The 27,071-nt window shown below is 39.9% G+C and overlaps 1 protein-coding gene across 2 annotated transcripts in view; it reads left to right on the top strand.

The window, feature by feature from the left end:
- FAM110B (family with sequence similarity 110 member B) overlaps positions 1 to 26,629 on the top strand; it is a 108,441-nt gene extending 81,812 nt beyond the window's left edge. For both annotated transcript variants that reach the window (XM_056485308.1, XM_056485309.1), the window contains 2 exons: positions 9,613 to 9,679; positions 22,879 to 26,629. In XM_056485308.1, the coding sequence (XP_056341283.1) occupies positions 23,170 to 24,282 (1,113 nt within the window). In that variant the 5' untranslated portion in view covers positions 9,613 to 9,679; positions 22,879 to 23,169 and the 3' untranslated portion in view covers positions 24,283 to 26,629. The remainder of the gene's footprint in view (positions 1 to 9,612; positions 9,680 to 22,878) is intronic.
- The last annotated feature ends 442 nt before the right edge of the window (positions 26,630 to 27,071 follow it).

Genomic DNA, 27,071 nt, shown 5'->3' with positions numbered 1-27,071 from the left:
GCTTGGGTCCAGAAAACAAAGATGCAGAGGTGGGAGCTCTATGCATTTATTCTTTCATATGAAATATTTAAAGTAAAGCACTTCCACCCTCATAAGTACTCCTTTGCAGCAGGTTCCTGGTATGCTGGTGTAATAGTCAGATTGGATAATGACAGCATAAACAATAAGATGAGATAATAAACTGAAGAAGAGGCTGTTGGCAGTGCAGAGACATTGTCTGGAAACCTTACCAACCATAAACCACATTTGTAGTATCATGGCTTACATTCAGTGTGGACAGCATCTGCAGTGCAAAGCCACTTGGAGATTCACTCAAAGTTTGCTTCTCTGCATTAGTAACTAGCAGATAAGATAGCTGTGAATCCAGGCTCTGAGTCTTGCTCTGAACATCTTTAAGATGAGAATCAACTGAATGCTTGGTTCTTTAGTGACTCCCAGGAGCCATGTGGCAAAGTACCAGAGGGTTGGGCTTTGATTTCAGTAGCTTCATTATGGAGTTGTGCTTATCTCTTAAAATGGATCCTTTCAAAATGTAGTTTGTGGTTGCTGGGAATAGGGAAGTAAAGAGCTGATTTAAGGAAAATTGAATGGGGGAAGTGTCACATGTTTTGCAGTGTTGAGATTCCAGACATCCTTGCTGTGAAAAATGGGAGTTTAATTACACAGGTTTTGTGTGGGTTTGCTGAGTTGCTTTAGTTTGCTTGTCCTCTGTCAGTCTCTAATAATGCTATTATTTACTTTCACTAAACAGAAAAAATTAATTCAGAGGTCTCTGTTGCTCAGTGTCTGCTGGGAATACTGGTACTGACTTGTGTCACTGCAAATATTGGTATGTTCTTGCATGTACTGTTGGCAGAAACACTGGGGAGAGTCAAACAGCCTAACTCAATTTTGCTTCTATTTTGTTTTGACTTAATCATTGCACAGTTCTGCCTCAACATGGTCTTCTGTGAGCTGCAAGGAGCAGGTCACATCGTTATTGGACTGGCTAGTTCAGTCCATGTGATGTGTACCACAGAACTTTATGGAGGACTTTCAGCAATTTCCCTGCCTAATACATGTTTTGGGGCATCAGAACATCTCCTTTGATTAAGCAGTTTCTAAATGGCAGCATTTGTTATACCTGTCACTTGATTTTGTCCCAGTGTATCATGTGTATCAGCAATACAGGGAATTTGGGGCATGTTTTCAGCATGACAGCCAGGCTTGCACAGAATGGCACAGCCCATCAGCCCTCTGTTTAGCCTCTACTGACAGGTAAACACTGGCATTAGCAGCTTTTTATCCTTCTCACCCCCTTTCCTGAGCTGATTCCTTAATGCTGTGCACAAAGCAGTCCTGCACGGCACTGCCTGGTAAGTCACTGCCTTGCTGAATAAATTACAGGTGCCTGCTGCTAAATGGGAAGAGATGATGGTTTTCTTTCTCTACGTGGTTCTTGTTCTCTTCCTCATGTTTTCTTGATTTTCTCAAGTTGTCCTGTTTTATATGCTGTTGGCAAGTAAATCAGCAAAAAACAAAAGAGCAGAGGAAATGCCCAGTGCATACTGAGAAGCAAATATTCCAGTCTTTCAAGCATGGAGAAATGGAAAGAGGTGGATAATAGATGGTGTTGAATTTAAACATGTACTTCTTTATTATTCTGTCTTCCATGTCTGGATCATCAGCTGCTGAGGAGAGGGTGAGACAAAGAAACACTTGATTTTTGGCACCAGAGGTAGCAAGATGAGATCAGAGAATCATATAGGTTGGAGTGGGCTGGCAGAGGTCACCTAGTGCATCCTGCTGACCAACCTGAGTCCCATCTGATCAGGTTGCTCAGGGCCTGGAGTGTGATGTCACACCAAAATCTATGTATGATAGTAGAAGAGGAAAAAAGCAACTGTTAATTCTTAACTCAGTTACTTGTATCTCTTACGATGTTCATTTTTGCAACTATACCTATCCAGCAAGACTTGATCCTGACTTTTTTTCTTAAAGAACTTAAAATGTGTTGTCCAATGTGAAATAAAATATTCTACAGTCAAATTCAAACATCCAACCCAAAAAAGGCTACTCCAGGTCTATGTGTAAGTCTTTATCTACGTGTAAGTCATATTCTGTTAGCAAATGGAGTGGGAAAATGGCTCTACTTCTGCTGCTTCCCTATTCTTTTTATATTAGGTTGCCCCTGTTATTTCAGGAGTTTCTATCTAGATACTGTCTACTCTCACAGCAAATCCAAATACAATTTAGAGAGTCAAAGAACATTTAGAGACTGGCTCAGTGCCCAGAGCCTGGTTTTAACCTCTGCAAAGACCCTTGTCTTTCTCAGCAGCTCTGAGTGTGGTGTAGATATCCAACATTTTCTAGCTAGGGGAGAAAAAAGAAAATTTCAAGATAAAATTTCTGAATGTTAGTGAATCAGGTGTAGCAAATAGTGGCCTGAAAGAAGACATCAGGTTGTGAAGATCCTAAGCAGGATCAGGCATGCTTAGACACCCAGGTTAATGAGCAGAGAGCTATGGCACTCGATGAATTCTCCTGTAATTTTTTCAGATATCCACTATCTCCCAGCTGAAAATTAACACACAGTTATTCTGTGTATATATTCTAAAATCATTATGACCATTAAATATTGTTTAATATATGCATAAATTCTGCATGGCTAATTTAGGCTTTGAACGGTCTTACAAGTATATTTGAGAATTCCTCAAGAGTAATACACCAACTCATCAAGGAATTGAGGATAAGTTAAAGCAAATAGTATGTCAAGAGACTGACAACTTGATTTTATGTTGTTATTTCTCACTGACTGAAGAAATGGGATCTGTCTTTCCATCCCTAAAATAAAGTAATCCCAACACAACACTGAAGCACTCATGAAGAGCTGTTGCTCATAGCATGATGCCCCTCTTGGAACTTGAAATAATGTGCATCCCTTTACAAGGTACATGAATAAAATATTAGAAAGGTAGAGTTTGTGACCTAGTTAGGAGTTATGTGCATGATCTCTTCTCCTTGGTTGAACTGAGGAAACAACTAGAGTGGGGGATGTCTTTACATGCAACAAACCTTATCTTAGTTTTTGGCATTTTTTCTTTTAGTGAAAGGGTCATTTCTGAATGTGTGCTCTTTTGATTTGGGGCTGAGCATAAAATATCTAGACATCTGAAAACTTAATATGCACAGTGAAATTTAATTAGGTAACTGCATAAAAATCAAAGGGATTCTCTGGTAGACAGGAAGCAAGAATCCCCTTTTGGTACTTTCAGCACATAGGCAGCTAAGTCCTGATTTCATCTCCCCCTCTTCAGCAAGAGTGTTAATAATGGATGTGTATGATCTGCTGCCAAGGGTGATGGGCCAGGGATATGAGGAGGAATGGACTGTACTCCTTCCACTTGCATGATGCCTTCTTCATGTAGCAAAAATTGGTTTGTTTTTTGTGTTGTTTTTTTTTTTTTTTGTGGTAGATTAGGCAATACTGAATAAAATTAGATTTGTTAAAAATCTGCTCAATGTTAACTCTTGGAATGAGAGGCTACCTGCAATATTTGTGAATCATAATTATGTGATTAATAAGTAAAACAAAAAAAAGCCAACAAAACACAGAATCACAGAAGAAACTAGATTGAAAAAGACCTTTGAGATCATCACAAAAAACCACTATGCAAGTAAAGAAATAGAGGATTCCATTATGAGAAACACCAGGTACACTTTCTGAGCAAGATCACTGACACATCCAAATATGAATATTTCATATAAACCATCACACTCTTTAAATCACCTTTTGCTGGTAGTCATCAAAGCCAGCAGAATTTTCCCATGTTTCAGTCAGGCAAAGGTCAGTGATGAATTGAATTTCATTCTCTGAAACATTTCCATTTCACTTTTGTGGCTGTGTCACTGCCTTGATATTTGGGTTTTGCTTTGTTTTGTTTTTCCCCTCTATTTTTTTTTTATTTTTTTTTTATGTCAGAAAAGTGGTGAGATTAATATTTTTGCAAAGAAAGATGTTTAGGATGTGTTTTAACTTTTTTTTTTTTTTTTTTTTTTTAACTCATGGGAAACATGTTTAAGTAAGCTTTTCTATGTCATGCAGCTTGTGGTTCCCACCTCCTGCTGAATTAATGCCCTGTGTGCTCCTCAGCAGAGCATGGGCAGCAGCTCTGAGCTCCCTTTCCACTCATTTAAAGGTTGGCCAGCTTGGGCACAGAGCATTCCTCTTTGTGTGCCTGCACATGTCGGTGTGTGGTCTAATTAAGATTTGTTGTCATCCAGGTAGTTCAAATAAAGTTTCATGTGTGGTTTTCACTTTTCCTGTCATGGTATTTCTATGATTTTAATGTTCAAGGATGAGACTTCTCTGCATGAGGGCAAAAAGCAGAGCAGCTATAGAAAGTATACTTAGATAGAAATATTTTGGCTTTTCAAAAGATGCATTTAGTTGGCATGATGTTGCCTATCTGAAAATTGTTTTATAATAATTTCATTCCATTTTTCTTTCATTTCAGTTTCTATCAGCAAGGCAAAGCAGTCTTTGCTTCAATTATTCTTCATTAAGATTCATATCTCTGAGATGAAACTGAGATAAGCTTTGGCAGTTCTCAGGTTGTGGTTGTCTAAAGAGGAGCCAGACTGAGGAAGCAAACTCCCTGTTTTCCAGCAAGTAAAAATAGGAAAAGTCAGCTACACTCCCTGAGTCCTCACTACAGTACCTGCATGCACAGGGCACACCATGCTTTTGAGTTAAGAGATGCTGAGGAAGATAGGTCCTTGAAAATGCCTTTGAGAATTTGTTATGAGATGTGTCCCTCTGCTGATAATATCCAGGGACAGATGTCTCTTCCATTCTTCAGATGTATCTCAAAAAAGAAATCCAGATGTTAGGCTGGCCACTTTCTTCATTTTCAAATCCTCACTGGGCTCTTCCTTACATGGAAACACTTTGGTCATTCTTTCCTTTGGGATTTTTAAATTTTGAATATGCAATGCCAGTCACAGGACTCTGAGATTTGTTTTTCTCATATTATGGGTGCTTTTCATTGCAAGAATATTGAACTGGCAAGAGTCCAGCTAAAGGGATCACTGGTGGAATGAGGTGGTGTTTTCTGTAGTTTTGTGTGTTGTATTCACATTTCAATGACTCTTCGTTCTAAAGGTCTCAACCCCATTATGAAGATATTATTTAATGAGTCTTCTAAATGTGTTGTATTCTGGATTGATCTGGCACCACAATGGCAGGAGAGTTTCTGTCCTGCCACTACCCAGCCTGGATGTGGCTGTCCCTAAGTCAGTCAGTCTGTCTTGACAAGGAGCATCACTCTTTCCTGAACAATTTGCATATCCTTTTGCTTACCAAATGGTCAAAAAAATGCATTTCTAAAAAATGGTAAAAATGTTTAGAACAAATGTTTAGAACCTAGTTACACATTTAAAGATGCACAGATCTTCTCATATTGGTTGTTAAAATTTTCCACTTGACCTTGATATCACCAGCACATATGAGATTTCCTGTTGAAATTAGGATAATGAGCCATTGCAGTATGCCAGCTGCCCAGCCATTGTGGACTGTTTTTCTAGGCATTACAGGATTTTTTTTGAGAGAAATTTGAATGAGTGTGGGATTTTATAGAGAAAAAAGCTACAGAGAAATGTCAGTTCAGAGGAGAATATGGTAGCTCACACCCATATAATTAAAGAAGTGAATATTTTTTTACAGTCTGAGTCTAGTCCAGAGTTTCTTATCTTGGTTTGGGTACTCCCTGTCTAGGTGTAAGGCATTTTCTGCCCTTACAGAGGAGATTAAATCTTGGCTGAAGCTCAGAAGGGAAACCAGCTTTGTGTGCATCACTCAGTGTCATTATTTTTTGTGATTTTGAGAAGTCTGATATTATCTGTCCTTATGTTGTTTTGGATCTCAGATGGTTTAAAGTATATATTTTTGTTTTTTCTTTCTCTTACTTTTGTCCCCCTCTCTCTCTTTCCCCCAAAGAGAACTGAAAAGATAAGGCCAGTTGCTTTAAATATTCATGTTGAGGCCATTTGCACCAGTCCAGTAGGAGCCAGTGACCAATCAGTTCTTCACACATCTCAGCTACTGTGTGTTTGGCACTACATCAGCATATCTATTATTGATTTTTGAGAGAAGTACTGTGGGGGCACTTAATGTTCCTAAGAGAAAGTGTTGAGGAGATCAATCTTTCCTCTTGGAGTGAACCAGGCTGGATGGGGCTTTGAGCCAACTTGGTCTAGTGGAAGGTCCCTGGCCATGGTGGGGATGTTGGAACCAAATGTTTTTTAAAGTCCCTTTGAACCCAAACTCTTCTCTGATTCTGTGACACAGATCAGCTTGCACAGGCCTTGTTAAGTTACTTAAAGGGGAAAAAAAAGTGTATCAATGAGAAAGGAGTGGAATGGTGACTGTGCACAGCTGTTGGTGCACACCACAGCAGCTGTGCCCCACTGTGCCTGCCTGCCTAAAGCAGGTCTGTCCATCACCAGGAAAAAACACTGAGCTCTCAATGGTAACAAACATTTGCAAACTCCACTGTGCATCCAGTGTAAAGCTGAACAGCAACATATCCTGCTGTATTTTCATCTGAATCATACAATTGCAGGAGAATGAAATCCTGGCCCTCCAGATCCAGGAAGAAATCCAAGAAAGAATTAAAAAGCACCTAAGAATTGACTAGTAATTGTCAAGAAGTTGCCTTCTTGGAGGCCAAGCATATGGTATTGTTTTATCACAAGTGGGTTGGTTCTTCCAATGCAGGGCTGGTCTTGTATTCTACTGCAAATTCCACAGAAGGAGTGGGACAAGCAGAGTCTGCTCATTTCTTGTCTATTTATTGACTTACTTCCATATTTTCATGGAGAAAAACAATGCATGTAAGTTCTTGGTGGTCTTTTTTGGGTTTTTCTGCACTGGAACTGGGCCATACAGAGAGGTAGCTGGAGTAACCAAAATTTGATGACAGGGGTCTGGAATGGTGCTTGCTAAACACATTAGAATTGTCCTTGCATGAGTAATTAGAACTTGAAAAATATTCATGTGACACCTCTTATACTAGACAGTATATTAAATAGGGAAAGGAGGATCTGGTGCTTTTAGCTATCCTAATAAGTCCTTGCTCATAAATTCTACTGAAATGTGTGCTATATTCTTCATTTTCTCTACCTTTTCTTAGAGTTCCATGTTATTGTTTAAAAACACTCACTGTGGTGTATGTAACACAATTTCTCAGCTGTGTGAAGGGTGTTGTATTGATGAAGAGATTTGTCTGAAATGTGTTGCTGAAGGGCACTGTCTTGGACTGATAAAGTGCTGCTGGACATCTATTACCAGAACAGTTCATCTGCTTGAACAGGGCCATTAGAACATGGATCTGCCTTAGGCTGTTCATCCTGCCATGCTGCCTGTCTGAGGATTTGCTGTCCTGCTGGCAGAGTCCTCACAGAGGGTTGTCCACACTGCTGACATGTAGTCACAAAAACATTGTGTGTTACACTGGAAAACTGACACAGTCTGTAACTTAGTTCAGAGCTTGTTCTGCCTCCACATCACTCTGTAAGCTTTATCCATTGTTAGTTTTGTCAGTGCACACTGCTGTTGCAGATGCTAAATAGTATTGCTGGGATTTTGTTCCATGGCATGAATGATGAAACCAGTCATGCACTAAAAGCTCCACAGAACATGTATTTTTTTTGAGGTTTCTATGCATATCTTCTTCAGTCATTTCTGTCCTGGGTCCAGAGCCAAGCTCAGGGAAGCCCATGTGGTGTGTGCTTTCCTAGTGGTTTCCCAATTTAATGGATACTCTCTTGGGAAATCCTTGAGACCTGGAGCAGTATATTATTGTGGCACCAGAGGATTATGGCATCTCACTGTACAAGACCAACTCCAGTATTAATACTTCCACTTTTTATTACTGTGACCTCTTTCTAACACTTAGAAGATAAAATAGGCTATACATTCTTAGCATAGTGTACACTGGTGTTCACTAAACAACATATTCCACTATATAGTTCACACTGACATTCTTACCATAAATGTGTCTGTTTGAATTACTACTATTGGAATAAACCAGGTGTATGTGAGTTATTATGTCTATATACCTGTATAATTTACAAAGTAAAAGTGTATTCTCGTTGGTATGGGAAGAAGAAAACTCTTTTGTGCATGCACTTGTGGTAACTGTGTTCTGGAGCTCTCTTAAAAGCCATTGTGATAGTGGGTCTTCCTCAGCTTGGCATTTCTGCCCTTCTGCTGGCTATCACCAGCCTCACAGCAGAGAGGAAACCTGCTTCTCCCCTTCTTCCATCACTGCCTTTCTTCCACATAAAAAGATGTATGGAAAGCTGCATCCCACAGCAGGGGGGTTTCACTCCCAAAGAAATACACTGACGTATTTTTCCCTTACCTATTGTATACACAAATGCTTAATTACAGGAATATTTTCTCAAAATTCTAAACTTATGTGCTTTTCTTTCAGCCAATTTATTGTGAAGTTATCTACAATAATTTTTAGCAGGTGGCACAAAATACAAAGATTTGGTTTTGGTTTTTTTTCTGTGTGGACTTTATTAACTGGTTTAAATCTCAGAAAAGTAGCTAATAATTTTGTGGAGAAAAAGGAGAAGTTGTTTCTTATGAATTAAAGGATATATTGATTGATTAGACAGGAGCAGTGGTTTGTAAATACAATACTACCATGATTTTAAAAAGCATTGTCTAAAATAAGTGCTTAAGAAGAGGAAAAGAGACTAAGAAAAAAAAAAAGCAAAATTTTTACATATAGACATATAAAAATTAAAGAGTAAATTTTTCATGCTTTTTATTGTTAGCTTGGTACATATCCTGTCATCCCTCCCAGCAAGGGAGGTATGGAGGGTTTTTAAGCACACAAATATTTTGCTCTTTCACCTTAACTTTGAGTATGGGAAAACAGATGATCACTGTAGATTCCATATTTTCATATCAAAACCAACTAGCAGCTGCCCTGAAATAACACTAACATTTACATATTGATATTTTCCCCTCAGTTACTGGTAAAGTAGCTGACATTGATTCTGTGCCTTACTAAATTTTTATCATAGAGACAGAGTTGTGGGTTTTTATTTGCAGTATTTCCTCTCTTCTTATTTGGAAGTAGCCCAAAACACAACAAAAGGGTTTGTTTATCTATAACAAGAACTTAAAAAGCACAGTTTTTTGTTTTCTTTCATCAGTGAATTAAAAATTGCATTTTGACATTTTGGCCCTGTTTGCATTTATTCCTTGATTCCCCAGCACAGATGCATTTCATCTCACACATTGGATACTGCATCATGCAAGCTTGTGTTCTGGGACTTGCCTAATGACCTTTTAATTAGTTGTTATTATTATTACACAGCTCATAGGCTTCAGCCACACTGATGTCATCATTTAGCTCACCTTTCATGTGAAATAGTCCAAACTGCTGTTGTGGCTGCCTTGCACTTCTTCCCCTCCCTTCTTCTGGCCTTGGTGTCCTGTTTCCATGACTATCAACACTGATGTGCATGCACCTGCAGTGTTACTGCTGTGTTGAATTTTGGAGGTTTTTTTATGCCTTTTTCATATATTCTTTTCTTGTCTTTATTTTTCAGAATCCTCCAGAGCATTAAATTCCCCTGTTCAGAGTGTGGACAAGAGTTTGGCATTCTGCTTTTACAGGTACCTTTCTGAATTAAAATGCTTTTTTTTTTTCTGGGGTGGATAAAAGGAGAGCAATTCCAGAATGATTTTACTATGTCCTCCTCTGCTGTCTTGGGAGGTGTGTTGTGATGATGAGTTTCTCTTCCTCCACCTTTACTAGTTGATTGGGTTGGCATATTCATTAGGTGAAAGTATATAATTGAATGCCATTTCAGAAAGGTTGAGGCTTTCTCTTCCCTTGCTGGCCTCAGTCATGCAGCCATGTACGTGTCAGTGTTGCAGAGTCCTTTTTGGAAGTACTCCAGTAGTTCCAGGTTTTTTCTCACCCTGTATTCCCAACCTGTACTGTTTGGTTGCAGTTGTTCCATTCAGTAGATTTGTTTTAGCTTTTTACAATGGAGACCTCCAGTGCAAGTGAACAAGGACTTGCCTTAGTCGTCCAGAGCTTTCTATTTATTTCTGTTACTTACCTCATTCCTTTTTGGAGGTATTCCAGTAGTTCCAGGCTTTTTACCATCCTTTATTCCCAGCCTGTACTTTGGTTACTGTTTTTCCATTCAATAGATTTTGTTAGCTTTTTGTAACAGAGACCTTCAGTGCAAATGAGCACTGGAAAACCTCAGTGTTTCAGAGCCTTCTGTTACTTATTTGGTTATTACTACCACTTTCCAAATACTGAGTCACCCAGAATCAGAGAAGGGGTGAGGTTGGAAGGGACCATAGTGGTTCATCTGGTCCAACCTCCCTGCTTAAGCAATGTCATCCTAAAGTACATGGCATAGAATTTTGTCCAGACAGTTCTTGAATATCCCCAGCAAGGGAGACTCTATAACCCTTCTGGGCAATGTGTGATCAGTAAAGAAGTTCTGCTGATAAAGATGTTCTTATATTCAGTGGAACTCTTTGTGGATCAGATTCTGCCTGTTGCCTCTTGTTCTATTGCTTGGCACCTCTGAGAAGAGCCTGGATCCATCTTCTTGGCACCCTTCCTTCAGATACTGATAGACATGGATGACATCCCCTCTCAGTCATCTCTTCTCAGGGCTGAACAGGCCCAAGGCCCAAAGCTTTCCCTCACAAGAGATGCTTCAGCCCCTTAATCATCTTTATTGTCCTTTGCTGGACCTGCTCCAGGAGCTCCCTGTCTCTTGTTCTGAGAGCCCAGAGCAGACACAGCACTCTGGCTGTGGCCTCACCAGGGCTGAGAGAGGGGCAGGATCAGCTGTCCCAACCTGCTGGCAGTGCCCTTCTAATGCAGCCCAGGACACCACTGGCCTTCTTGGCCACCAGGGCACAGCTGGCCCATGGGCAGATGTTGTCCAGCAGGACCCCAGGCCCTTCTCTGCAGAGCTGCTCCCCAGCAGGTCAGCCCCAGCCTGGGCTGGTACATGCACTTGTTCCTCCCCAGGTACAGGACCCTGCATTTGTTCTTGTTAAACTTCAGAAGATTCTTCTCTGCCCATGTCTCCAAGCTGCCAGGGTCCCTCTGAAGGGCCACACAGCCCTCTGCAGAGCTGGCCACTGCTCCCAGCTTGGTGTCATCAGTGACCTTGCTGAGGAGGAGTTTGCTCCTTCACCCCAATCACTGATGAACAAGTTCAGCAGTACTGAGCCCAGTGCAGAACTCTGGGGGCACCACTGGTGACAGGCCTCTGGCTAGACCCTGTGCCACTGATGCTGACCCTTGGGATCTGCTGTTCAGCCTGTTCTTGCTCCACATCACTGTCCAGGCATCCAGCCCACACTTCCTGAGTTTCCCTATGAGGATGCTGTGAGAGACAGGGTCAAAAGCCTTGCTGAAGGTGGAAGCATGGTTTACTTTTAGTGAGGTACTAAACTGATACTGGTGAGGTAATAAACTGGTACTTGTCATCCATGTGGATAGAGATGAGCCAGAATGAGCCACTCTATCACCTTTCCAGGGAGGAAGGTGAGGCTGGCTGGCTGGTCATTCCCTGTGTCCTCTTTCCTGCCCATTTTGAAAGCTGGGGTGCTTTTTTCCAGTCCTCAGGCACAAGTCCATCCATGACACTCTGAGCTTGATCTCAAGGTCTGAGTAGAAGATGAGCATTAAAGCTTAAAATCTTTATTTTTGCCACTGAAGCTCCAAAACAAAAGATGTGAGAAATCCAGTGTCAAGAATAATGAAAAGAATAGCTTCATCCTTGGTGAGTACAGGTAAAGCAGCTGAAACCCATGAGGGCAGGAGGGGACAGGAGCTGAACATGTGGCACTTTGTAACAACAGTTGTACAATTCTTGAAAGATTAATAGGGCACTTCTGGTATTTCATTGTAGCAAAGAAAAGAATCAGTAATCAATGTCTCGTGTGTCATGTGTCAGATTACCAACACACTTCACTAATACTTAGTTTTAATTCTGCTCAGTAAAAGGCATTTCATGTTCATCTGTTTCCAATCAGCATATTTGGCTCCAGAACATAAATTTGCATTGTGTGGGGTCTTAAATTAACAATTATCGCTGCTGTTTTATTTCAAGATAAAATGTTAAGTCTGAGAGTACACATGGCTAATTTAAGAGTAAAAATCTGTTCCCAGAATGTGAAAATCATCTCAGAAGCCATTTCTGTCAGCTGAGGAATTGGGAACTTGAAATTCCAGATTCTTAGTATGAAATTAAGGCAGCAAAACCATTTTAGCTGTGCCATGGACTGACACCAGGAACATTCAAAGATCTGTGTAAATGTCTGTGATCACAAGTTTACCTACACCAATTTTACAGCCACATTTCATATTTTTTACCTTCCTCATGTTGTGCTGGATGGGATTTATTTCTTCCATCCTAGAAATGGGATTCAATGCTTTGTGTTCATACAGATGCTCCAGTAGGTCTGTAGTTTTGTTGGAAATGCATTGCTCACTTTGTCAACAGAAAAGATTGGATTTGTGATTTTTGCTGAAAGCATTCAGTCCTGTCTGGGGTGACACAGCCAGCTCTCCCTTTTCATTAGCTTTTAAAGAATGCCTGGAAACCATCCAGGTCAGTGATGAGGGACACCTTCAGTGGAGAAACCCAGTGCCCAGCAGTGGTGGGGGTGATGTGCAGGCAGGGCAGCTGGGCAGGAGGGGTTACCTTCAGTTTTCTTTCTTGACTTCTAACAACATGTACCCTTTGACATGAGGTTAGAGAAAAGGGGAATGAACTATCCTGTGGTATGGGAAAATGTCCTCTTATCTAGAGAAAAACATAGCTGTACCTTTCAAAAATAAAAGAAATCATTCATGGAGCTGCTCTGAAGGTTACAGTGCCCTTGAACACTGCTGTAAATTATCTATGGTTTGTTTTAGTTGTTGGGTTTTTTTCCAAATATAATTTTAAAAATACTTGATTTATTTTTACACAGTCAAAACTTTTAAAGTGTGTTTATTTAAGGAAAAAAATGCAATATTTCATGTGTTTAGAGTTGCAATGCTTAAAAATGGTTAACTCAGGGCAATTAGGTTGTAGAAATTATTTTGAAATAACCATGCTGACCTTACTGCAGTAATATCTCATGTTACAAAAAAGGCTGTTTAATACAAAGAGTTTTGACAAACAAGACCCCACAGCTAATCAGAAGAGCAGCTCAAAGTCCACAGTTGTCAGAATTAGGCCACTCTTTTGTATCCCCCTGGCTGAGCATCATCCTTTTTCTAATGGTACTGGTTTTACCATGCTCATTTTTTAATTGTGCCTACTGTATTGCCAATTAAAGGTGGCCTTGTAAGTTTTTAATGTCAGTAACAGACATTAATTAGCTGTACTTTAATATTTATTTCTAAAGATGAAATGCTAGTGTTCATGTATAGAATTTATTAAAAAGAATTTTCCATGTAACAAGCTGTTCAAGGAAGAAAATATTTGAATATAAATAATTAGATGGCTTTCTGATTTCTTGCTTGTAAAATCTTGACAAGTATTATAAGAAATATTTATGCTTGGGCACTGTTTCTTTTAAATATATTTTCACAGCATGTTAGAAATTTCAGGAAGGTGTTATTAAGCTTTATTTTGAAATTTTGAAAATAAGCATTTTAAAGAGATTCTTTTACTATATATATCTCTAAAGGAAAGGAAATTTTTAGTATGATGTCTTTTTCCATTTATAATAGCTCTTTATGGTTTATTTTTTTGACTGTAAATTGTTGGAATTGTTTTTCTTTTCTGAGCTGTATTTGTTTACTTTGGGTCTTCATGTGTTTGAACATTTCTAGAGTTTTTCTTAGTAACTGCAAGGGAGTGTCTAACTGAAGCTGTTTTCATGTGGGTTTATAGTTATTTCTCACTTAAAATTTAACATCTTTCTCATTGTAAACAGTTTTAGGGAACTTTCATCAATTACTAAGAGTCTAAAACATGGCAACTTGATCTTTTATGACAGTCAGGTCAATTTTTGCCTTTCTCAGAAGAGCAAGCTGGCAGCAGTGTTTATGTACATAAAATCAGAGACTGCTGAACTCTTTTGAGAAATGGGAGATTGGATCAAATCCCCAGTCCCCAAACTGGGGCAAGTTTCTGATCTCCTGAGGAGGAACTGAGTTGGTCTTCCTATTTCAGCTGAGATGTCCTACTTGCTAGAAATTATTTAATTGCACTGAAGTAGGGTTAGTAATCCAATTTCATTGTCAAGTACCATATGTGGACTTTTTTTTGCTCTTTAAAAAAAAAAAAAAAAAAAAAAAAATCTTGCAAATACTCAGGTTTTTGTTTTAAAGTGGAAGCCTTTGAAAGAAAGTGCTGGAGAAGGATCTGTTTCTACATACTGAATCACAAAATAGGGTTGGAAGGCATCTCTGGAGATCATCCCATCCAAGCCCCCTGCCAAGGCAGGGTCACCCAGAGCAGGTGACACAGGAAGGTGTCCAGGTGGATTTTGAATGTCTCCAGAGAGAGAGACTCCACAAGCTCCCTGGGCAGCTGTTCCAGTGCTCTGCCACCCTCAATGTAAGGAAGTTCTTCCTCATGCTGAGGTGGAGCTTCTGTTTCTGGCTATTGCTCCTTGTCCTGTCACTGTGCATCACTGAAAAGAGCCTGGCACCATCCTCTTGATACCCACATTTGAGACATTTGTATAATACAAGGTAGAGCCTGGTACTCTGAGTATCTGCCCTGGAGGGCTGCTGCCAGTATGGACTCCAGATCTAGTGGAGGATGTGTTTTCTTTGTCATCCTCCACAACTCTGGCTGCATCTTTAAGTCTGGCAGATACCTGCTGGGTAAGATGGTGGATGACTAAGGTGAAGAGATCCCTGTTTTTTCTTACAGATTGGGAATTGTCATCAGGCTTAGTTGCTTGCATGTCTGTTAATAGAAATAGGAGCTTCACCTATGGCATTAGTGCTCAGGGCATGCCCATGGGCCTCTTTCCCCCAGCATCTCTTCTGTCCCACATGCTCATGATCATTCCAGATTTTTCACAGTTCCCTTCTGTAGAAGTGGAGCAGGAGAGATGGGCAGCCATATAAGTCATATGTGGGAGATGGGGCAAGTGTCCAGGTGTGGCTTGGTTTGCTGTTCAGGGCAGAGCTGAGGCCTTGCAGGCAGACAGAAGAGCTCAGAAGTGATTCTCAGTGTATTAGTTGAGGGGAAAAAAGTACTGGCAGAGAAACATGTGCTTTGTGGTGAGATCCAAGCTTAAATATCAGCTGCCCAGGATTTTATGAGTGCTGCTGTCACTTCAGTGGTGTACAGAGACTGGTTCCCCCAGAATTATGCCATGTTAGGTGTGTGAGTTTCAGTGCTGATGAGTTTTGAAGGCTCAGCTTGATGCTGCCATGCAGCAGTAGAAATAAAGGAGATGAACCTGCAGAAGTCTTCTGGGCATTGGTCCTTAATCTTTGACTGCAAGGCTGTGTTGGTAGGCACACTGCACATTTGATATAAAGATTCACTTTGAAAATCTATACTTGCACTTTATCCATTTAAATCTGGCTTGATTTCTTAATATTTCCAAGATAAAAAAGTTCTAAGCCAAAGTTGTTTATGCTTTAGGGCTTACTCCATGGTGTAGTTAAGGCCAAGTCTGATCCCACAGCTGCACTGGTATACTGCAGTAGAGTGCTTTAATATTCACACAAATTTTCAAAACATTTAAAGGATTTAGGACTATGTTTAATTTATCCCAGTGTGGCAAACTGAATTACTCAGAAGTGGCATTTTGAAATACTGCTATCAAGATGTATGTTCTGTAGGTGAGTTAAAAACTATCATTTTTCTGGTGAGGGGTGCTGCAGAAGTTACTGAGAAGTTTCCCAGCTGCCTGATTACTGATGACACTCATGCTTCTGTTGTTGAGGACCAGACTTGGCAATGTTGTTGAGGGACCACGTGGGTGATGGATCTGAAAATTCTGCTAGTGAGGTGATGTATCTGTGGTGATACTAGAAGGAGGGTGTTTTGTAGGTGTATCACCACATTTCTGCAGATAGATTTTTATTTCCTTCTTTGCAAATGCATATGATTTCTACAGAACCTATTGCCATGAAGATTCTGGTGGCTTAAAATATGTCTCACTCTGAAAGTGGGCTTGTTGAGAATTACCATGGACTTGAGATGGAACTAGGATGAGTAGTATTCAATTTAAAACATTTTTGCTGAGCTTCATAATTAAAACTATTTTGTTGTTCTGCCTCCCTCTATTTTCCCCCACTTTGCAGCAGTGAACCTCCAATTTTTTTTCCCCACACACACATTGGAAGTGCTACCACCAGGAAAAAAGGTGAAAAAGGTGTTTTACCAGGATGCCAAGTCCAAGCATGGCCATGAAGGTCATGTACTAGAGCATGGAGATGAGATTGTTAGCTTTTCCTATCATTAGAGAAGAAAGGAAAGTGTAGTGTAGATAGCACTGCTTCTTCCATCAGAGCAGAGCAGGAGTTACTGCACCTTGCAAAAATGGGATAATGAAGTGGAGAAGTAGGAGAGAAGTAAGGTGAGACTTGGTACAGCAGGGGCCTCTATCAGGGTTTGATGAACCTCTGAAATGTAGCTGAACACCAGAGCCAAGTATCCTGTATTGAAAAAGAGGATTGTGTTGATCTCTAAAGGTGCTTAAAAGGTCCTGGAAAAACTGTCTAGACTCAGGAAACCGCAGGCTAAACTGGGAATTGTGGCTGTTGTAAGGAGGAGGCTGTAAATTTAAAACATGACCGTTATGGAGAACTGTAAAATTAAAAGTATAAAAGTGGTTTGGGTTTGAGACCATTGACACTGTCTGATGAACAAGCAGTGAGAGTGTTTTCTAAAACTTTGCAAAGGGTTTAGAGCATCATTCTCGTAAAATACGCACTGAAATAGAAATATTGACATAAGGCTACAAATGTAGTAAAACATTATATTCCTTATTATAAGGCCCTTCTCTTTTTCTTTATTTGTTTGTTTATTTTTTTGTTTAAATGAGTGACTGAAATTACTGCAAAGAATGCAGTGCTGTCTGAGCAACACAGGGGTCCAAAGAAAACTGATTTCCACTACAGCTTTTACAAACAGCTTGTAGTATTGCTCTAAATAATAAGACATTTTATTTTGGTTTGTACTGGCTTGTTGGAAGAAAGGGGAATTTAATTTCTGGGCTTTCTTGTTCATTTATGCAGCCTGTTGAAAGAAATCAGAGTTTCCATCGTTGTGAGTTATCTATAGGGCAGCATTTAACCCAGAAGCATCACTGAGAGTGGATTATTGCTCCTGGGTAGGAGATGTAAACAGTGATGGATTTCAGAATTAAAAAGAAGCAAAATACTTTCTGAAGTTTTTTCTTTCAAAGAGGCTATTTCTATCCAGCTCCCAGTGAGCTCTAGGCATACATTACAGGGTTAGTAGGTAAGTATAACTGCTAGGTTGCTTTCCTGTTTTCCAGATGTTTATACCTCTATGGATTTTCCAGCAGCTGTTTCACCTTAAAAGTGTTAGCATTCCTCATTATGGCAATGTCCTGCTTTAAGCCTCATCATTTGCACTGCACATTGAAATAGAAAGAGTGCTCAGTGGTGACTCTGTTTTATTTATGGAGAGTTTTGTCTCAAAAGCCTTTGATGTAAGAGCAAATCAGAATTAGCATAAATATATCAGCCTATATTATGCTCAGCTATGCAAGCTATTGCAAACAATGCTACTTGGAGTTTGGGTTTTTTTGGTTGAAGTAACACATCAGCTGTGAGAAGTGCAGTGAACTTTGCCAAAGTTACTACCTTCCCACTTGGTGTGAATTTTTCTTGCCTACAAAATTCTTCCCCTCTTAGTTTTAGGTCACTGTAGTTCACATTATTCATGACCTTTTGAAGGTTCAAATGTATACTTGAACAGATGCAGATAGCTCTTACTGTTCACTGTATTATGTTTTAGGGAGAAACAGAGTTGAAAATAGGCACTTTCATTAGTATTTTGAGTCATGGTGGATCTGAAAGACTGTTTCATCTCTTCATGCTTTATCTTGACAGTTAATATTATGTGAGACCAAGACTGCACAGCATACACATCTTTATCTAAAATTGGTTTTAAAAATGAAATACTGCTGCCATTCTGGATATGGATGACCTTTTATCAATTTCAATCAAGTTTACTTAGGCTTTGCCTGTTTTTTTAAACCTAGTAACATATCTATTTGAGGTTTACAATGGCAATTATCCACAGAATAACTTGTATCAGTTTTAGGCATACATATTAGTTGAACTTAGCACATAGACCTGTAGCTGGTCATTCTCAGTGAAGCTCTCATTTGTAGGTTTTGCAGTGACTGTTAAAAAAGCAGAATCTTCATAATGGGACCTGCAGCTCTGAAGTGCACCCAGGTGTTAGAGGAACCTGACATTTTCCATCTGTGTCCTGTGTTCCTGTGCAGGTTTTGTTTTGTGATCTCTTTGAGTCCTGTTGAAGCCACTTCTTGATTGCTTATATTGGAATTTATGTCATGTTTATGGTGCATCTTGAGGTAGTGGTAGTTATATTTTATCACCTGGAAAATAAAATTGACACAGGCCTTTAAATATCAAGGAAAGCAGAGTAAAGGCTGTCAGCCTTCATTATATTTATCCACTGTACATCATCCTCCCTTCTGTGCAATCCCTTCATCTGCTGTCCCAGAGGGATGAATTAGGGGAATGAGCTTCATTGTAACTTCATCAGCTGAAGCAATGTCCTCACCAAAGTCAAGGACAGAAATTTCGCTCATTTCATTTGGACCACGCTTTTCACATGGCTTTTTTGCTGCTTTTTCTGTAACTGAAATGTGTAAATATGTACTGCCTTTCTGTGGATACTTTTAGAGAAAGACTGGCTGAAACGTGGCCAATGTGTAGGAGCTACAGTGCACCACAGAACTGAGGAGGGAAGTGTTATTTACTGTCAGTTGACATCATTCAGTCTGTGTTTAGAATGCAGTTTTAGGTATGAGAGGAAAAAATGAACTCTATTATTGTACAGCACTATTGTATTCATAATAGTGCTAGAAATAAATACTTGCCATAATGGATGGGTCTGTTCATAAATTTCTCATACATTTCAAGAAACTGCATATTTAGAATATGTGGACCTGAGATTCCAAAGTTTCTGCATAGTTTATCTCTTCCTACTGTCTTGGCTTTAAATTAAGGATAGAATATTTTACAGGAGATTTATTTGTAGTTAATGTTAGTTGTATAGCTATTGCTGCTCTAGACTGTGTTGTGTTCCCCTAAATCATGTAAATAGTGCATTGGTTATTTAAATAGGAATATCTGACAAACATGTTATGGACTCAAGAGTGATTAGAGTGTGATGCCTAGAATGAATTAAGTTCTTTGAATCTCTTCCTCTGACACAAAGGAATTCTGAATTGAAGTGTCTGGCTGAAAATGCAGCTTTAAAAACCCAAAACTTTGTGCATTTTGTATTCTACTCAGCAGGTCTGCAATAGTTGTGGGGGATTAGAGGAGCTCCATAAGACCTTTCAGAAACAATTTATTGATGTAAGCATGGTATTAAATAGAACTATGTTTGAATGCATGCATAAGTTTTTTGTCTTTGTTTATCTTGAAATAATTTCTTAAGTCTAGTAGTTTTGTAAGAGCAATAATGGAAATCCAGAGTAAATCCTGAAAAACACAGTTCAGTCCATAGAAGGATTACACCTATAGAGCAGACCTCTGGATGTAAACAGAGAGAAAGGAACATTCCTTGGGTCCCTAGGTATATTTCACACATTTTCTGGGAGTAGGTGAAAAAAACCTATTTGCCTTTGAATTTCTGCAGGATGTTACTGGTGCCAGAGATGTACCCAACAAGGAATTCAGATGCCTAAGCAGTGAGTTTCTTTGGAGTTTAAGTCAGAAAAAAGCCATTTCTCTGCCCTGGTTGCTGCAATGATTTCCCCAACTGGAATCTGTGTCTTTCTGAGACTACACTGTAGTGCTGCCCTCAGCCTCTATCGTTAACAATAAAATTAATAAGTAGCAAAGCTCTCTGTGGTGTTTCAGGTGCCCATGAACAGAAGAGAGGTTGGTAGGAATTGAGCTCACTTTCCCAGTTAGCAGCAGGATCAGACTGCAGCTATCACCAGCAGAGGCAGAAGTTTCATTAGATTTTACACTCACCCACCTCTCTTTCATCACACATTCTTTTATAATTGTATCTGGTTAATAATTTTTATCTCTCTGATATGAGAATACTGACTAAGCTTTCTGGTAATATTCAAATGCAGCACTTCACTGCAATCAAGTAATTTAAGCAATGCACAAATAGTTGATCCCTTTCCATAGCTGCATGTTCCTTAATTTACAGCAGCAGCCCCACAGGTACAAAGCCTCCAGGGCTGGCCATGTAACCACTTGGCTCAGGTGGACATTTCTGTCCTGGTTCCTCACCAGGTCCTTCCTTTTCTTTCTAGACATGCCTGAAGCACGTTACCAGTTGCAGCAAATTTCCATTGACTGGAGTACTTGGCTCCATATATGCTTGCAAACAAGCACACTTGTTCTCTCAGATAAACACACATGCATGGTGGGATTTATTTTTCTTTTTTTCCTTTTAAGTGTGGTTTTGAAGCCAATGTGGATGCTCAAGCTACTAGGCAATGCTTGCTGACATTGATGAGGGCTATACAAAGTGAGGAAGTTGTTAAATGCTGGGAAAAGACTTCCAAAAGCAGCCTGGAGCTGGAGCCCTTGGTTCCCATAGGTCTGATCTGTAGTGGTGTCCTCACCAGGAGGAGAATGGAGCTGGCAGCTGTCCTCAAGGGCAGGACCATGGTCACTTTTAATGGCAGTGGTCAAGGAGGAAAGTTGTCTTGCTTATTCAAGTAGTATTAACTCAGTTGGGTGACAGTGTTAAATACAAAGACCTCGGTTGTTTGTGGGGTTTTCTTCCTCTTGATGCTCTTGATTCTCTTCCTGATCTCACAAAGATTTGATTTCTGCATACAGGTATTAAATATACACATCAATGGAGTATTTATACAGGCACTTAGCCATCCAGCTCTGAGCTGGCAATGTGGAAAGATTTGCTTTGTTTATGGAAGAGAAATGTGTGTGCAGATGCGTGTTAGAATTGACTTCTGCACATTTGGAAGTTTCATACTTAATTTCAAAACAGTACCAATAAATATGTTGATTCAAATGAGGAAAGCTTTTTCTCTTTCAGAGAGACTTAGTTTAAATTCAGGAAGTCAAACTGCTGAGGAGTTAGCACAAGGATTTATAAAACAACATTGAAAGAGAAGCTTAATTAACATTTCACTACCCTTCAATTGCACTGAATGTGTGTCTGGTTTATCACCCACCTAAATATGTTAGTTTGTATTTGAAGAATGCTTGTGACAGTGAGGCTTCAGGAGAAAGCTCAGCTTTTTCCTATAATCTCATTTGTATATTTTATTTGCTTGCTTTGACCTTGGATAATATGTAGAAAATATTTAAGTATATATCACATATTTCTGGGCATCAGTAGTTGAGGTTGTTTTGTTTTTACTGTTAATGTAACTTCAGCTGGAATATCTTTTTTTTTAATGGGGTGTTTGTTTTGGGTTTTTTTTGCCAAAACAATGTAAACCCTGTATTAGTAAGCTGGGTATTGATGGATGAGAGCTAGTCATCCCAGGGAAGGATGCTGCTCTGTTTTCTTTAGGATAGAGTGAAGAAGTAGCAGCTGTTTTCTTTCTCTCCCTGAAGATCACAGTGATAATAGAAATGGGATATTAAGGAGGGCAGCATAGATTAATGGGGCAGTAATAAAACAAATGAGACCCATTAGCAAAATCACTGCTTGAAAAGTAGATTCTGTGATAAGTGTCCTTCAGTGCCTCGTGTAGGAAAAATTGTTTCAGCACTTGTGATATCATCCAAGGTCTTGGGTTTTAGACTGTTGTGACAATCTCAGTTATAAAACCTTAAAATAATTTAGATGAAGTTAAATTTCATTTTTACTTACTGCTTGATAAAAAACCTGAATGATTTAACCTACATGTTGAAGACAAGTTCTTCATTTTCAAACCCAGTCATGATGGTTTTGCATGTTACCAAAATCTTACATAAAAAACCAAAGCTATTTTTTGTTGTTCTGTTAAGCCTGTAAGGTGACCATGAGAGCTTGGAAAGCCTTTTATTGCTGGAGCACCAGTGCTATGGACACTAGTGTACAAACAGACTAGGAACTGGAATTGGTGGGTTTAGCGACATCTTCTTGTTTTATTTATTGATTCTATATTAGATTAGAAATGAAAGATGTGGGTTGCATTTAAAACTCTACGTGTCTCTGTTTACTCTCTGCTTTTTGGACCATATTGTTTCCTGGATGATTTAATGAGCAAAGAAAATACACTTGATGGCTGAGATATACAGCATGTTGCCTATAAGGAGAAAAATGGGGGTTAGAGACAAAACATGTTCACAAATCAACTTAACCAAGTCAAATATATTGATATGAAGTGCTCTTTTACTGGGAGATGGGTGGGTCCAAGTCTCTGAATTGTCTCATCCTGCTTCCCTTTCTCCTCCTAGAAACGTACGGCTGAATTGTGGTGGGGCTTAGTTTTGTTGAAGCCAAGCTCAGAGTGTAAATATCAAGCAACCCACATCCTGTGAGGTGCAGAGGGGTGCTGGGCAGGCTCCCTGAGCCTGCATGCCCGTGCCAGCAGCAGCAGCAGCAGCGTCCCGGCGGGCGGCGCGGGAGAGGAGGGCCGGGGGCGGCTGTTGCTAGCGCTCTGATGTCAGGCGCTGCCGCTAACGTGTGGTTGGTTATTCTGCCTTTCAGATCCCTGCCGCTCCCGGGGCGCACAGACTCCCTCGTCTTTCAGCCAGAAGAAAGGAGCCAGCGGAGCAGACTAACAGGGACTTGTGTCGGGTGCCCTTGCCCTACAAAGGCTGCCTTTAAAAGAGGAACGCAGTGCTATTTAATGAGCTGTGAGATGAGGCACTGCTGCTAACGCTCAGATCCCAGGATTCATCGGCTATTCATTGTGCTTAATGTACATGTTTCTGCACCGTGCGTTTAGGAGATCCCAGAGAAGAATCCAAAACGGCTGCGGGGGAAAGACCACCAAACATGCCTACAGAAACATTACCGACAGGTAGCATGGTGAAGCCGGTCAGCCCTGCCGTGACTTTCACGTCTGCCGTTCCCCTCCGCATCCTGAACAAAGGACCTGACTATTTTCGCAGGCAGGCAGAGCCTAATCCCAAAAGACTGAGCGCAGTGGAGAGGCTGGAAGCCGACAAGGCCAAGTATGTCAAGAGCCAGGAGGTCATCAATGCCAAGCAGGAGCCCGTGAAGCCGGCGGTGCTGGCGAAGCCGCCGGTCTGTCCCGCGGCCAAGCGAGCGCTGGGGAGCCCCACCTTGAAAGTCTTCAGCAACAATGCAAAGACCGAGAGTGGAGTCCAGAGAGAAAATCTGAAACTCGAGATTTTGAAGAACATCATCAACAGCTCTGAAGGCTCCAGCTCGGGTTCAGGGCATAAGCACGGTCCCCGAAATTGGCCACCCCACAGGGCCGATTCGACGGAGCTGAACCGGCACTCGTTCGCCGAGTCCTTGAAGGTTTACCCCACGCAGGGCCGGAGCAGCCCGCAGGAGAGCAGCTCCAATGTCAGCAGAAGGCTCCTAGATCAGTCAGCAGAGACTTTCTTGCATGTCTCTCACAGCTCTTCAGACATTAGGAAAGTAACTAGCGCAAAGCCTTTAAAAGCAATACCCTGCAGTAGTTCAGCCCCACCTCTGCCTCCAAAGCCCAAAATCGCTGCCATTGCCACCCTGAAATCCCCAGAGATTGAGGCAGTCGAGTCTGGATGCGGAGTTAGTAGAAGACCCTCCCTACAGCGATCCAAATCAGACTTAAGCGACAGATACTTTCGCGTTGACGCAGATGTTGAACGATTCTTTAACTACTGTGGACTGGATCCTGAAGAGCTTGAAAACCTTGGGATGGAAAACTTTGCAAGGGCTAACTCTGATATTATATCCCTCAACTTTCGCAGCGCAAGCATGATTAGCTCAGACTGTGAACAGTCTCAGGACAGCAACAGTGACCTTAGAAACGATGACAGTGCCAATGACCGTGTGCCATACGGCATTTCTGCCATTGAGAGGAATGCCAGAATCATCAAGTGGTTGTACAGCATCAAGCAAGCTAGAGAGTCACAGAAAGTGTCCCATGTGTGAGGGAGAAATACACCGTAGAAAAAAGCAAGGACTGTATCTTTGTCTGTGAATATTAAGTTTGTGAAGGGTTGTGAAGTCTACTTGAAGTCTTGTACCCTTCTCAAATCTCTTTGTGTTGCTTGTTGTGCAATGTTTCCAAGTTGCATGCCTGTCAACATGTGAGCTGACCTGGCTTCCACTTGAACAATAACTAACTACAAAGCCTGGCTGAGCATACACGTTATCTGCCAAAAGTTTAAGACAAGAATCTGATTAGGGCTTCAGTATAATCAAAGTGTTTACATGGAAAGGTTATATGACTTCTTTGGTATTTATGTGGTTCCTTGTGGATTTTACATATATGTCACTTTTTGTCTTAATACAGATATTGTCAACTGACGTTACTCGTTTCTAAGTTGAAACAGAACCCCTTTGAGGGGAAGAAATGTGGGATTGGCCAAAAAATGAGGTTTAGGCGTACGACAATAGGCAAAGCAGCCTTATCTCTTAGAAAGTGCATTATTGGCACACGAAAGCTGTTTCTAAAAGGCAAAGAATGCTATGTTCTTAAATTATGTATCATTGTTAAACTATATATCCCTACTTGTAGTAAGGCACTGTTCAGTAAAAGTTTCTTTTTCCTAGATAAGCTCCCTCTGTTTTACAGCAGAAGTAGTCTAGTGAATCTGCTTGACCTCTCATAAACTGAATGAGTCTTGCATTTGGGTTGGTGTAAGCATTTTAATGATTTTATATTATACCAGTTGGAAAAGTTTAAAGAAGGTTGGAGTCAACAGATCAAAATGGCACAGGTACAGGATTTTCTGGGTTTGATTTTTACTCAAAGATTCCTGGTCTTAAACTTTTGACGGGAATAATTAGATCCTATAGCTGATATTGAATGCCTTTATTAGTCAAAACACATCATGACTACAAACTCCATGCTGTCTTAATTTTTTTTGTGGACCTATTTGAACAGTTAATGAACAAAAATGGAAACACACAGCCATATCAATATAACGCCTCCTATTCAGAAGTAAATACACTCAGTAGCTGAACTATATCTGAAAAAATGTGATTATGTTGTCTTGCATATGTTATATCTAAGGCTGTGAAAGTTTGTTCCAGCTCTAGGAAAGTGTAGAAACATGACAGTATGTAGCTTTTCTTTTCTATTTTTTTTTTCCTCCTTAAGATGGTAAGTGCTGCGAATCAACCTGTTACAAATCTTTCAACAATCTGTCTTCCCAGTGGTTTAATTAACTGTCATCTCAACTGGCAGTGGTGGTGTGGTAGTGGAAAAGTTGAAAGTACAGTGGTCTGCTTCATGATTATTGTATTCATGCTTTGAAGTAAATTGCAGCACTACCTTATACTACATCAGCTAATAGGAACCTTTTTTATTGTGTAAATGCTGTAAGACTTTGTATATACTTCAGTTGTTACAAAATCTTTAAAAGGAAGAGTGTTATGCTAATAAATAGCTCCTGGTGCAGGTATGGTAGGGTTTTTTTGCTCTTATTTCGCCCCTCCCATTCTTAAAACTGTATCAGGAACTCAATTGCAGTGTGTTTTAGTGCTGTAGAAGGTCTTGGTTAAATAATAGTCCCAGTAAAAGGTTTCTTTTACTAAAGTGCTTTTCAGAATATAATTTTTTATAAAATAACTATAGCAGCATGATCTGTCTGAAGAACTAGAAGATATTTTCAAGGCTCTTAAAATAGCTTGCTTCTTCCTTACCTAGCAATGTTACTGTTCCAGTTTATAGCCTCTGTTCGTAATGAATCACTGCAGTCTTCTGGATTATCCTTCAGTAGTGCTTATTTATATATTTGAATATTAAAGATGTTTTACAAAGTCGGGTTCTATCTTTTCTCTGAGAAGCCTGTAGCCCAACTCCTTAGAGATGGCTACAGTTAATGCAGGCAAGACTGGAAGTGGAGCCATGCAGTCATTTGTTTCCTATGGAATTATCCTACATCCAGTTTTGTGTAATTGATCTCCAAATATTTGTTCATGAAGGGGGGGAAGCACACATTCAGCTTCAGAAGGCTACTCTATGATTTTTACAGTTGACTTCACAACCTAAGACTTACAATATTCTTAGCTCAGACAAAAAAAAAAAAAAAAAAAAAAAAAAAAAAAAAAAAAAAAAAGAAGAAGAGGAGCTCTGTATTTCAGCTACAGGCACATTTGTGACATTTGACATCACACTGGTTTTTCAAGCATATTTTTCCAATAGTAAGTTCTACTCAGTTCAGTGACTGTTTTGCCAAGGAAAATAATGCTTGAGGGACTAAAGCCAAGTGTAATGCAGCTGTACAGCAATGAAATAAAGAAGTTAAAACTGAAATAAAAAATGCACCCACATTGTTCTCTCTCAAGTGTTTTCAGAATGATGATAAACATGCTATCTCAAGTGTTGTCAGCCAAAAACAGTAATAAAGAAGCCTTTATAACTAGAAAATGGATTAGAGCATATGCTAGTATTCTGAACTTGTTTCCTGAGGTTTTTTGGGATTTCCTTTTAATCAGGCAAAGGGTTGTGAGCTATCTATAAGAGTACATTTCCTACAGTGTGCACATGAATAAGATTTTACTGGGCCTAAACTTTAACAGTCAGCTGAACTTGCAACTCTGGTGAGATTGCAATAATAGAAATCATGGGATTGCAAGAAGTCCACAAGGCTTTGAACAAGCAGGTGACAATTGCCTTCATTTGCTGCTTTATTGCTATTTATGCAGAATAGTATTTAATTATTTATGGTCTTGTTATCACCTGTACATTTGCATAAAACCCAGATCATTGG

Source organism: Oenanthe melanoleuca, chromosome 2, assembly GCF_029582105.1.
Source record: "Oenanthe melanoleuca isolate GR-GAL-2019-014 chromosome 2, OMel1.0, whole genome shotgun sequence".
In the NCBI taxonomy this organism is placed as follows: domain Eukaryota; kingdom Metazoa; phylum Chordata; class Aves; order Passeriformes; family Muscicapidae; genus Oenanthe; species Oenanthe melanoleuca.
This window is presented reverse-complemented; position numbering and strand designations above follow the sequence as displayed.